Source organism: Erpetoichthys calabaricus, chromosome 1, assembly GCF_900747795.2.
Source record: "Erpetoichthys calabaricus chromosome 1, fErpCal1.3, whole genome shotgun sequence".
NCBI classification, from domain to species: domain Eukaryota; kingdom Metazoa; phylum Chordata; class Cladistia; order Polypteriformes; family Polypteridae; genus Erpetoichthys; species Erpetoichthys calabaricus.
The window spans coordinates 211,322,971-211,335,717 of NC_041394.2; the positions used below are offsets into that span (position 1 = coordinate 211,322,971).

At 37.3% G+C, this 12,747-nt stretch overlaps 1 protein-coding gene across 2 annotated transcripts in view; it reads left to right on the forward strand.

Moving 5' to 3' along the window:
• Positions 1 to 12,747, forward strand: part of mdfic (MyoD family inhibitor domain containing) — a 165,769-nt gene that overhangs the window by 137,364 nt on the left and 15,658 nt on the right. For both annotated transcript variants that reach the window (XM_028811269.2, XM_028811261.2), the window contains one exon: positions 3,808 to 4,080. In XM_028811269.2, the coding sequence (XP_028667102.1) occupies positions 3,808 to 4,080 (273 nt within the window). The remainder of the gene's footprint in view (positions 1 to 3,807; positions 4,081 to 12,747) is intronic.

The following is a 12,747-nucleotide window of genomic DNA, read 5'->3' on the forward strand; positions in this document are numbered from 1 at the left end:
TGTGCCTATTACTTGGTGTTATTATGTGCTGCAAAATGCAGAGTTTGTAAAAAAAAAAAAATAAAAAAAGCTTGACTATATACAGTCAAAAATGAATAATTCAAAACAACCCATAACTTACAGTATATGTTGTCTTTTGTAATGCAGATAGACTGTAACACTGGGCTCCCAGTAGAGCTGAATGTGCACAAGTTCCACTTCTGAAAATGCCACTGTTCCATTTTATCAGATGGTCTGTGGTCGACTTTTCAGAGCTGTCACATATACAAAGCCTAGAAGAGTAAGACAGATCCAGCAGTATGAAAGCAATGCATCATTAGACCAAGGGGAGGGCCCATCCTATAAACCTGAAAGCTGCATTCCTTTCTGTGATTTTTGGTACTCTTAGAGGATATACAGCACTAAACATTGGGAATAATAAGATGCTCTTCATTCTTAAGGGCTATATAAAATACACCTGGACATATGTTGTGGAATGCTTGCTATTATTTTAAATGGAAGCAATGGTATTTTAAGTGGAATGCATATTTCAACAAAAAGGCAACCTTTTACAAATAAATGTGCTAAAATGTATTTTATGCATAGTTTTAATGCTGTTATTAGAATGGCTGAGCACACTGCTGGGGTTTTTAATTTAAATCAAAACACACAGGCATTACCATAAGATTAAAAACCTGAGTGAATTGCATTTGTTTATTTAAATAATCCAATTACCGTATATTTTTTAAACTAGAGGTGGGAATATTCTTTCAGTGTCTTATTATAAATTCAGTTGTCTTCCAGCAATTTGAAGCCTATTAAGTTTTACCTACAGCTTTTACTTGTTTCCCTCTCCTTGGTTTTCCCACTACTTCCAGACCTCTGCTTAAAGCTAAGTAATGTTACGTTTAAAATCTCCCAGCATTAAAAAATGAATATAAGGTACTATATTCATGCATAACGAATGCAGGCCATGCAGCTTAGTTTAAAATGCTAAAGCTATTAATGATGTTGTCATGGCTTAAAATTTTCTGCTTTAAAAATCTTTTTTTATTTCTTTTCTAAAAATTTCTTCACCAATGTAGGCTTACAGATTGCCTAACCTGTATTAATCAACTAGTTGGAAGTGGTTGCAAGTAGTCACTTCTCTTTCAAGTCTACTAAAAGAAGAAAAAGAGGCTAGGGTATTAAGCAGATTACAGAAAACCTTTTGGAAAGCAGAGTGCGGGAATTAGGAGGCGAGTAGGCTAGTGTAATCTAAATATTTCTGCTTAAACTTGAAGATGGTTTTCATATTCTTTTAAAAGGTGATAAAATCAAAAGATAGTTTCAAAGCAAGAGGACACAGGACAACTGAGTTTCAAAGTGATTATCAGATAAAAAAAACTGAAACAATTAAATGGTTCAACTCAGCTCCCATCTCCCTCATTTCATTCAGTTTGGTGTTATCATAATGTAAACAGTTAAAGCATGCTAAGGAGATTTACAATTAAATATGACAGGATATAAAAGGGCAAAGAGACCATCTTAAGTTTTCAGGACTCAGTTGCCACAGAAAAATGTGTTGCTGTGGTTTGCCCAAAAGGTAACATGAGTAGATGTAGAATAAAGTCAGCTCATGGTGTAAATTTTCAAACCTTGACACTTTTATATAGTCTTATAAAGAGCTTGCTTTGCACATATTTTATCTGTGCATACCTATCTGATAAATACTGTCCCCTGTGACTAGACAAAAAACACAATGCAAGCTAAAACAGAAAAAAATGAAATCAAACAAATCAGTGTCAAAGGAACTTAAAGACCAAACCAGACATGCTCACCTAACAAAAGGTAACAGAAAACTCCAATAAAATGGTTAAAAAGGGTTTTAAAAAAACATTAAAAATAACCTAAAAAGTGTTTTTCTTCTGCTTTAATTTGAAGAAGAAAAAAACAAAAAACAGTTGTATAGTCGTCCTTTGCCCAAGCAAACTAAAAATGATTAGGCACCATATTGATGTTGTCAGAGCTGTGCAAACATAAAACATGTCAGTGTGTACTATTAACAGAAGTGAGTAAACAGAAAAAAAATGTTCTAAATGTAGAAAAAAGTGTAAACCTGTTTCACTTATTGTAATTAAGATCTGTGCCCATATTTATCAATGATCTCAGAGTAGGAAAATAGCCCTAACTGGCACAAAAACTTCAGAGTAACACAAATTTTGTCCTCCTTCTAGTAATAGGAGTAAAAGCATTTTTTCAATTTTCCTAATTTAGCAATCTACTCCTACTTTCACCTGGATTTAGGAGAGCTGGTGAGCTGTGCTAACTCACTAAGAGCTGCCAGAAGATGGCATTCAGGCAGAGATTGGCTTGCACATCTCAGGAAAGTTGGTATGTTCTGCAAACGCTGGATAACATTGAACTCATAAAAAGATATCAGTTTGAGAGAGATGGAATAATTTTTGTAGAAAATCTTGCATTGTCACCTGAAATGAACAGTGTTGGTAACATTACATGTAAAATGCACCTTTTCAATAGCAAGAAATCAACTTTTTCTTGAATTTTGAATGAAACTTTGAATGCCCTTACAATGTGTGAGAAAATATGCAGATTAATACATTTCTCTATCACTCCACATGAGCAATAGCACAGTGTCAATACTGAGGTAGTCATGGATTTAAACTGTATTGTATAACCACTGTATTACCCTGAAGATAGATGGGATTGGATGGGTGATTGACAGGGAAATGTCACAGAGGTATGCTGAGGTATTCCATCTCAGTGCTTACAGTACAGTTACATTATTATTTATGGTGTTGTTGCAAAGTGGCAACAATTATATGCAGTTTTGTGCTATATACTACATACCCTAAATCCTTTAGTGCCTATTATGTTTCCCTACTATATCATTTGATATTATTATCTGTGTTGTGAAGTCTTAGCATTAGCATCTGGAAACTACAAAGCATTTCATGATTTCCAAGGAAACTACAAAGTGCCATCATGTGCACCATTTTGTGGCACAGGCTGCCATAAAATCATGACATCATTCATTCTCAAACACAAACTCATACTCCAACTGAGAGAATGAGTAGGATGCTTCATAAATACTTCTAATCTCCCACTTGGAGGTAGGACACATTCTTATCCTAGTTTGACATTTAGTGTAGTTCCTTGGAGTAATTCTGAGATGCCTGATGGTTTACCTTTAGTGCTTGCTATGACTTGATACTCCACTTATGATATAACTGTGGTTTTTGCATTGCCACTTTTAGTGCAGTTTCTTTTTTAAGACATTCTAGATGTTAAACCTAAGAAAATTTCCATGGTGATGTGACTGTGTCATCATTATCAGAGCTAATATAGCCATTCACATCATTCAGTCATATTCTTTGTTTCAGCTGGGTTTGTTTCCAGTTCTCTATGATCCTACGTTGCCAAACACAAGCTCAGTAAATGGACAAAGAAAAGGAAGAACACCAACACAGTGCAATAAATTAATTCACCATGATCCCGTGATGAATTATTCATACAACTAATTAGTCAAATAGTTACATTTACGTAGTAAAAAGGTAACTAGAGTTATTTTTTAGTTTTTCTGATGTGTAGTACTGTATATTTTGGCATGAGAGAAACATTAGGATGTTTTTGTAAGGTGCTAGTTTTAGAATGGGAATACTGATAAAAGCAAATCATTGTTAACTCTTTTGTGGTTCATAAAGCTGTCTGGCTTGGAGCCGTTTAAGCATAATTAATTAAACATCAGCAGTACTATCAGTTAATACTCTTAAAATATGATATGTAAAAATATCATGTTTAAATAACTTTTTTTTTCCCCCAATTCAGTCCAGCCTCAACCCCTGCCTCATCCAATAGCACTGTCTCCTGGGCAGAATGATGATATAAGCAAGATACAAAATGGCTATGCAGGTCTGCAGAATGGAAATGGCCTCCACCAAGATGACTCACAACCATGTTCTGACCGCAAGAAACTCTCCACTCAAGTGTCCAACAAAATGCACAGGAAATTACAGTCCAGCCTGTCTGTGAGCAGTAATAGTAGTAAAAAAAGCAAGTTAAGCTCTACAGACTTTCACAAACCAGGAACATCACCTGAAGGTATGCACAAGTACCCTTGTTTCATTGTAGCATGTTCACATTGACATGTGTATTCAACATGTCACTCATACTGGAAATGTGTAAAATGTTGCATAAAATAACAAGCCTGGATTTCCTTACGCTACACACAATTTATATGGCATCATGCTGTTTAAAGCATATTCATACTGCTATTAATTTTTTTGAATAAAATATTAACTGAATTCTTCAATTATAATATGCTAATGTAAGGTGTACCTGAAGACAACAAAAACTGAACTGAACACGTTTATCTGCAATGACTTGAATAATTTTTATTCTAAAGTGTCTCTTTCATTATTAATACATTTTACCTTTCTTTTAGCACTGTCCTTGGGAGTTCCACATTTTGCATGCTATAATGAGATCACTGCTATAATGAAGGTGATTTTAAGAGGATTATTGTTGTTAGTTGAAAAGGTGTAACCTTATAATGAGGATCGAAAGTGGGGGTTCCAGTACCTCAGACAGTGTGCGGGCTATTTTTAACATGAATTGATCTTTTAAAAAGAGTACCAAGGCATTTTCATTAAATGTTTCATGTGAAAAATTGTAAATTGAAAATGCCGAAATCATTTTCAATACATTCCCTTTCATTTGTTTCGTAAGTATAATTTTATTTCATTTCTTTCTTTTATCTGGCCATATATGCATCTTATTTCAGACTTTACTTTACTTACAACTGTACTTGCATATGAATATTTTACTGATAATTATTTTTATAGTCAAATGCACATCCTAGGTGTAATCTCTAAGGCACAATGTACACTTTTATATGTTAAAAAGTATTTCATCCCCGCCCAGTAAATAATACAAATAAAGAAAACATTTTAACACCCTTAATGTATTAAGCAACACTTGAATGCTACCGTAAAAGCCAGTTTTACTATTGTGCTTAAATGCGAAATTATATCAATAACTTGAAAACTCCGTTTTTAAGCAAACCGAGATTAAAAGGTGACATGAGTGAAGTTTTTAAAATTATGAACAGAATTAGTTCAGAGGATTGAGGCTGTTACTTTAAAATGAGTATAACAAGAACATGGACACACAGTTGGATGCTTGTTAAGGGTAATTTTCACACAAATGCTATGAAGTTTTTCTTCACATGGTGAACCATGGACACATGGAATAAGTTACAAAGTAATATGGTAGACAGCTGAACTTTATGGATATTGAAAACTCGTTATTTTGGAGGAATTAGGTGGATAGGACTGATAAACTTTGTTGGCCTGGATGGCCTGCTCTCATCAAAAATTTTCAGTTCTAACATGAGAATGTTTAAAAACAACTGAAGATAGATTTATCCAACACATATGTCTTACTATTTTCTACTTTAAAATACACAAAGTGACAAAAATAATGTGTTAATAATTTACTTGCTTGTTTGAGTTTAAATGCTACTAAGTACTAAACCCTTTTCTTGAGCAGGATGAACACATTTCTTTTATTTATGATCCACCCCAGTTTTTTTGAGGATGGAGCATCCCAAACTACGGTCTTCCACTTCAAGTCCACACACCACATTTTTTGTTTTGAAGTTGAATTGTTCTTAAGCCTTAGGTTTTGGTCAGGTTTTGGTCTGTGTGCAGAGGTAGAGAACAGGTTGCATACAACCTTTTAGTTTCATGGAGTATACATGAGTCCAATGAGAGCAAATGCCCATGGCTGAAGCATCATTTCATAGCTTTGTTTTTTACTAAATTTACAGGATGCATTAAGAATAATGATGGAGTTTAGTTTCAACCAAGAATTAACATCTGATTATAAGTTTAATTAGAATAAAAACCTATATCCACAGCACTTGTCCAGGAACTGAGTTGAGTATTCTATACGTAAAGTATCAGTTTCTTGTTAATGGTTTACTTCTTTCTTTAGTCAAAATGTTCTCTTTAAAATCCATCCATCCATCCATCCATTGTCTCCCGCTTATCCGAGGTCGGGTCGCGGGGGCAGCAGCTTGAGCAGAGATGCCCAGACTTCCCTCTCCCCGGCCACTTCTTCTAGCTCTTCCGGGAGAATCCCAAGGCGTTCCCAGGCCAGTCGAGAGACATAGTCCCTCCAACGTGTCCTGGGTCTTCCCTGGGGCCTCCTCCCGGTTGGACGTGCCCGGAACACCTCACCAGGGAGGCGTCCAGGAGGCATCCTGATCAGATGCCCAAGCCACCTCATCTGACTCCTCTCGATGCGGAGGAGCAGCGGCTCTACTCTGAGCCCCTCCCGGGTGACTGAGCTTCTCACCCTATCTTTAAGGGAAAGCCCAGACACCCTGCGGAGGAAACTCATTTCAGCCGCTTATATTCGCGATCTCGTTCTTTCGGTCACTACCCATAGTTCATGACCATAGGTGAGGGTAGGAACATAGATCGACTGGTAAATTGAGAGCTTCGCCTTGCGGCTCAGCTCCTTTTTCACCACGACAGACCGATGCAGCGCCCGCATTACTGCGGATGCCGCACTGATCCGCCTGTCGATCTCACGCTGCATTCTTCCCTCACTCGTGAACAAGATCCTGAGATACTTGAACTCCTCCACTTGAGGCAGGATCTCGCTACCAACCCTGAGAGGGCACTCCACCCTTTTCCGGCTGAGGACCATGGTCTCGGATTTGGAGGTGCTGATTCTCATCCCAGCTGCTTCACACTCAGCTGCGAACCGATCCAGAGAGAGCTGAAGATCACGGCCTGATGAAGCAAACAGGACAACATCATCTGCAAAAAGCAGTGACCCAATCCTGAGCCCACCAAACCGGACCCCCTCAACGCTCTGGCTGCGCCTAGAAATTCTGTCCATAAAAGTTATGAACAGAATCGGTGACAAAGGGCAGCCCTGGCGGAGTCCAACTCTCACTGGAAACGGGTTCGACTTACTGCCGGCAATGCGGACCAAGCTCTGGCACCGATCGTACAGGGACCGAACAGCCCTTATCAGGGGGGCCGGTACCCCATACTCTCGGAGTACCCCCCACAGGATTCCCCGAGGGACACGGTCGAATGCCTTTTCCAAGTCCACAAAACACATGTAGACTGGTTGGGCAAACTCCCATGCACCCTCCAGGACCCTGCTAAGGGTATAGAGCTGGTCCACTGTTCCGCGACCAGGACGAAAACCACACTGTTCCTCCTGAATCCGAGGCTCGACTATCCGACGGACCCTCCTCTCCAGGACCCCTGAATAGACTTTTCCAGGGAGGCTGAGGAGTGTGATCCCTCTGTAGTTGGAACACACCCTCCGATCCCCCTTCTTAAAGAGGGGGATCACCACCCCGGTCTGCCAATCCAGAGGCACTGTCCCTGATGTCCATGCGATGTTGCAGAGGCGTGTCAACCAAGACAGTCCTACAACATCCAGAGCCTTGAGGAACTTTAAAATCAAAAGGTAATTAAGGGAAGTTACATGTGTGCTAAAGACATTATAATTTGAACTGAATTATCTTGTTCATATCGTGATGTGTGGGTCACTGACATGCACAAGAGAGAAGGAGATGAGTCCAGGTTTCCAAGAAACTCAGCTTTAATGCAGTGAAAACAGGAACAGGTCTTTATTCACACGGGAGCTGTCACTTCAACACACACAAACACAGCAATCAGGCAGTGATGTTTTCACTTGTCTTGCCTTAGCTCCCTTCTTCAGTTTAAAAGAATGAATAGCCTACCTCATCAGGTTGGTTTAACAGCTGCTGATTAGCCAGCTCGTTATGGAGGAGAAAAGACAGGAAGAAGAGACCAAGATAAGGTCAGTGGCCGGTTTTAAATGTTCCCCGCATTCACCTTCGCGTGACAGACAAGTTACGGGGCGGGCCTGTGAACTTGTAGCTGGAGAGGTGGAGGACAAGTAATCCCTGCCTTTGTTAACGGAGTTTTGGCCCACAATATTCTTCTGTACCTTAGAGCAGGGGTCCCCAACCACCGGTCCGCGACCCACTACCAGGCCGCAGCCGTCTGACAGCCGGGCCGCGAGAGAACTGCCGGCAACGGAGACTCACTCAGACTTTTCAGAACGCTTGGCGGGCGGGGCTTTGCAGCGGCGCAGAGAGAGGAGAGAGACCGAGGTGAGAGAGTATTACAACAAAGTATTGTTACGGTCCCGACAGTTTCCCCATATGACACGAGTCTATAGAAATCGCGTTACTACGAAGTACGTTCAGCAGATGCTTTCATTACAACGAGGTGACCTTGAAATGCCTGAATGAATCATCTACAGAGCAGTTAGATCTGTGGTCGCAGCTCAGATGTGCACGTTTGCACAACGATCCCCAAACAGAAACATTGTAAAAAAAATTCTTTCTTCGACCTTTCCTCATACTGTTTTTTTTTTTTTGCTGTTTTTGTTTTCTGTGGTTTTCAGTGATACCTTTTGCTTATTGCTTGTCAACATTTGAAAAACATCCATTGGAATTTAACTCATTGTCACCCTCCTATAGAAACGGCAGACACGAAAAAAACGATAACAGTGTTAATGTTTGTGATGTGCAATCTGTTGGAATGGCAAATGCAAAGCATATGTCTTTGTTATATGCAAAAAAAGAAGAAAAATCTCAGGTTGCAAACGTATGCAGACTGCTTAATAACTTAATAATAATAGAAATGTTATGTAAATTGTGTATAAAACATTCTCAAGCCCAGTGAGTCCATTTCAGGGTTGTGGGTGATTCTAGTCTATTCCATCAGTACTAAGCACAAGTTAGGAAACAGCCCTGAACAGGGCACAAGTCCATTTCAGAGCCCATCATGAACAAATACACAATAAACCACTTTGGAATCACCAATTAACCTAAACCGCATGTCTCTGGCAAAAGTAGAGGAAATCTTAAATATCCAGAGGAAAACTGGACATGGGATTTTATCCAATGACTCTGGATTTGCAAGGTGGCTGCACTACTCTCTGATGGAAATTGCATTTTCAAAATGTTTGCCCATGTTTAAAACATTACCTGCAGACGTCACATTTACTCACTGTATCAGAATCTACATAGCTTCAGTAAATTGGGAATAAGATTATTCCTAGTATTACTTTAATATATTGTATGAAATAGCTTTTATTTTTTAATTTGTATGGTGGTCATAATGTGCTGTACTTAAATGAGTGTCTGTTTTTACTCTGAGTAAATAAAAAAAGAGGACCAGCTTGCATCCTCTGCTGGCAGTAATCTTAGAAAACATAGATACTGTAATAGTATCATACTTTTTTCAATTTTATGATAACCAGGACATGACATATTTGACATAATATTGATCTTAAATCTGAAATTGTTGTATATATTACAGTACTTATGATATAATTTCTTGCTTCAAAAATAATTTTTTATAATGAATGGTATCACACATCTTTTACAGTCTACTGTAAGTAAAGTATAATGCATGCTCTTCTTTTGCCCACATTTTCCATTGCATTTTTTCTGTTGAAATAAGTGAAACAGTTATATGGTACGCCTATTATTTGTTAATTAGCTCAATAATTATATATCATACATAAATTATATGACACAAATATAGAGTGATCCGTGCTTTGGGTAATTTTGTTCATAATGTACCTGATAAAAATGTCATGCTTATCAAAAGATCTGTTTTCTGTTGTCTTCACAGTACATACACTGGTGATATAGTTGGATGATTAGTATTTTTGTACTAAATAATAAAAAAATAATTATACCCATACATTATAGTTTTAGTGAGTAAAGGTTAAGTCTTAAACTAGTGCCTTATGGGGTGAAAAAGTTCTAGAATATCATCAAAAGACATAACTATATAATATTTTTATTTAACTACACACAGTGACCTGCAGAGTTTAGTGTTTGAAAGCATTATTACATGATATATGCACTAACAGTTTTGTGATGCTCAACACGTTTTCTTTAAGGCATGTATTCACATTATAGTAAAAACAAACTGTAAGGTAACTGTAGTTGAACATCTAAAGTGCATTTACATTTTTAATATATTCTCAAAACATTGGTCCTATAAATCACAATTTGTTGTATAAAGTTTCTTTGCTTCAAAAATTAATCAATAAGTCAGTCAGTCATTCATCATCCAACCCACTATATCCTAACTACCTAACCACCACAGGGCACACACACACCAAGCACACACTAGGGACAATTTAGGATCACCAATGCGCCTAACCTGCATGTCTTTGGACTGTAGGAGGAAACCGGAGCATCCAGAGGAAACCCACGCAGACACAGGGAGAACATGGAAACTCCTAATTAATAAATATTCTGTTCAATTTATTATCATAGCAGTTTTAGATAGCATGCATGATTAAAATATATAAAGAGTATGAGCTGCAGAAGTAATACACGAAAGCAAAAGCTATTTTGATTATATTATTTTACTTGTTAACTTCAAAATGTACATTTGTGTTTAAACTGTAAGAATAATTTCAGCAATTGTTAAAATTAAGTTGCTCAGAAATAGTTTAAAAATGAATATAATCAAGTTCTTCCTCCTCTTCTTTCTCTTCTTCTTGCCCACCTCTGTCACATTTCTAGGACTGGTTTCCTATCTGAGTCCTCTCCATCTTTTCATGTCCTCTACATCTTCCCTTAACCCCCCTCTCCCTCATATCCTTCCTAAAATAGTTTCCACCACCTTAGCTTCTGTCTCCCCCTCAGCTTTATCCCTGGTGTCCAACAGACTCTCTCAATCATCTCCCAGTTATTTTTCCTTACCACATATCCAAACAATGTCAGTCTAGCTTTTTTAATTTCCTCACTGATCGTTACCACACCTGCCATTTTCTTAACCTCTTCATTTTTCAGTCTGCCCCTCAGTAACACACCCAAAGCCCAGCAGTTCCATTTCTGTTCCCTTCCTCTCTTTTCCTTCTTACCAATACCATCACACAGTATGTGCACACTGGTTTTATTACTGGTAAATAGATCTTTGTCTTTTCTTCAATACAACGTCCTTTTATCACATACTACCCCAGACACCTTCTGTCATTTTTTCCATGCTACCTTATTATGTCATTTGTTTCCATTTTATTCATTAACCCCCCCCCCCCACCCCCCCATCAGGTTATAAGTGACCCCAAGTATTTCAGCATCTCTACCTTATTTAGGTCCAAAACTAACTGTCATGCATTAATGGTCAGTCCCCTCTCCTTCTGCTACTAACCAAGATGTCTGATTTTAGAGCATTTATTTTCAATCTTTTGCTTCCAGGAGTCCCTGTTACTCAATCAGCTTCCTCAGCTCTTCAACTGTCTCTGTTATGGTCAGGTTGGTTAAGGTTATCAGTATATCACAAGAAAAATCATCATGGATATTTTTTCACAATTGTCCAGTAAACTAGAACACAAGGAATGGACTACAGACTGATATTTTCTTCCATTTCAAAAGATGAAGCACAAGATATATAGAAATGGAAATGCACCCCAGGAGTTTTCAGTTTCAGTTTGAAAGTCAACAAAGTTCAGTTATCAGTATTCAAACACAAACTTAAAGAAAAAATATTCAGCTTAGGTACCTGTTATAAAGCAATAAGTACAGTATATGTAGTGTAAAAAGTGATTCATAGAGTATATTTACCATATAGGACGTCAAGTAAAAGTGACGGCAGATAATAAATGTACAAACTTAAGGATTTTTTTTATGAATTCAACAAACTTCCTGGACTTTTGTTTTTTTGATTTCAGTATAGTGTAAGCAGTTTACAGTAAATTCCCTCTTGCAAAGTGGACTGATGTTGGATTGATCTTCTACATATCACATGCTTGTTAATAAAATGTTTTAGTTATAATTTTGCACTGTTTAATGCATCTGCTTAGCCATAGTTTGTGCTACCACTCTTTTCAAATTCAAAACATACATTGTAGTTAGCAATCATTCTGTGCAGATTACAAAATGATTGCAGAATATAATATGACTTATCAGATGCCTTGAGAAGAGTAATGAAACACAATTTGACAATGATTACATAACCTAGAAAAAATACAGCATCTGTTTATGTGTGATAGAAAAGATACAATCACAGTCATATATATCAGTAACAGGAGTGCTTGATCATATTCCCTACATTGTATTCGTTATTATCTGCAACTCACTTCCCATCAATTCATACGTTCGCTTCAATACAAGTGCTCAGCTGTAACTGATTATACAGAAAATTTAACTGGCTGCTAATTAAATATAGTAACTCTTGTAAAGCAAAGTACTGTGCATTTTTTGGGCAGTAGTTTGTAGTATTTCAATGATCAGAAATATATTGATTAGATTTGATATGAGACTTGAGTGACAGAAGAGAATAATGAAATAATAAGTGATATATGCATTTCAGATTATGAAGTAAAAAGTGATTGAGTTTAGGATTATTACATTTTCAACTAAGCACTCAGTTCTATCTACCATCATTCTGACAGCTCTGTGCTTCAAGGTAAAATGTAATTTATCTCTTACTTTCACACCCCCATATCTAGTGCTTTTCTCAGAGTGTTTTACAGCAGAGAGGTAATTATTTCATTATTATTATTACTATTTTATCGAGGATGGGAGTGATCTGTCAAGATACAGTTAAATTCCAGATTTTAATCAGAAGTTTACAATATATTAATGTAAGTGTCTTTATCTAATAAAAATTGTACATTAGTACTATGATACATTTTTATTACAGTTTTTGGATTGAGAAAATTCACTAAAAAATGATT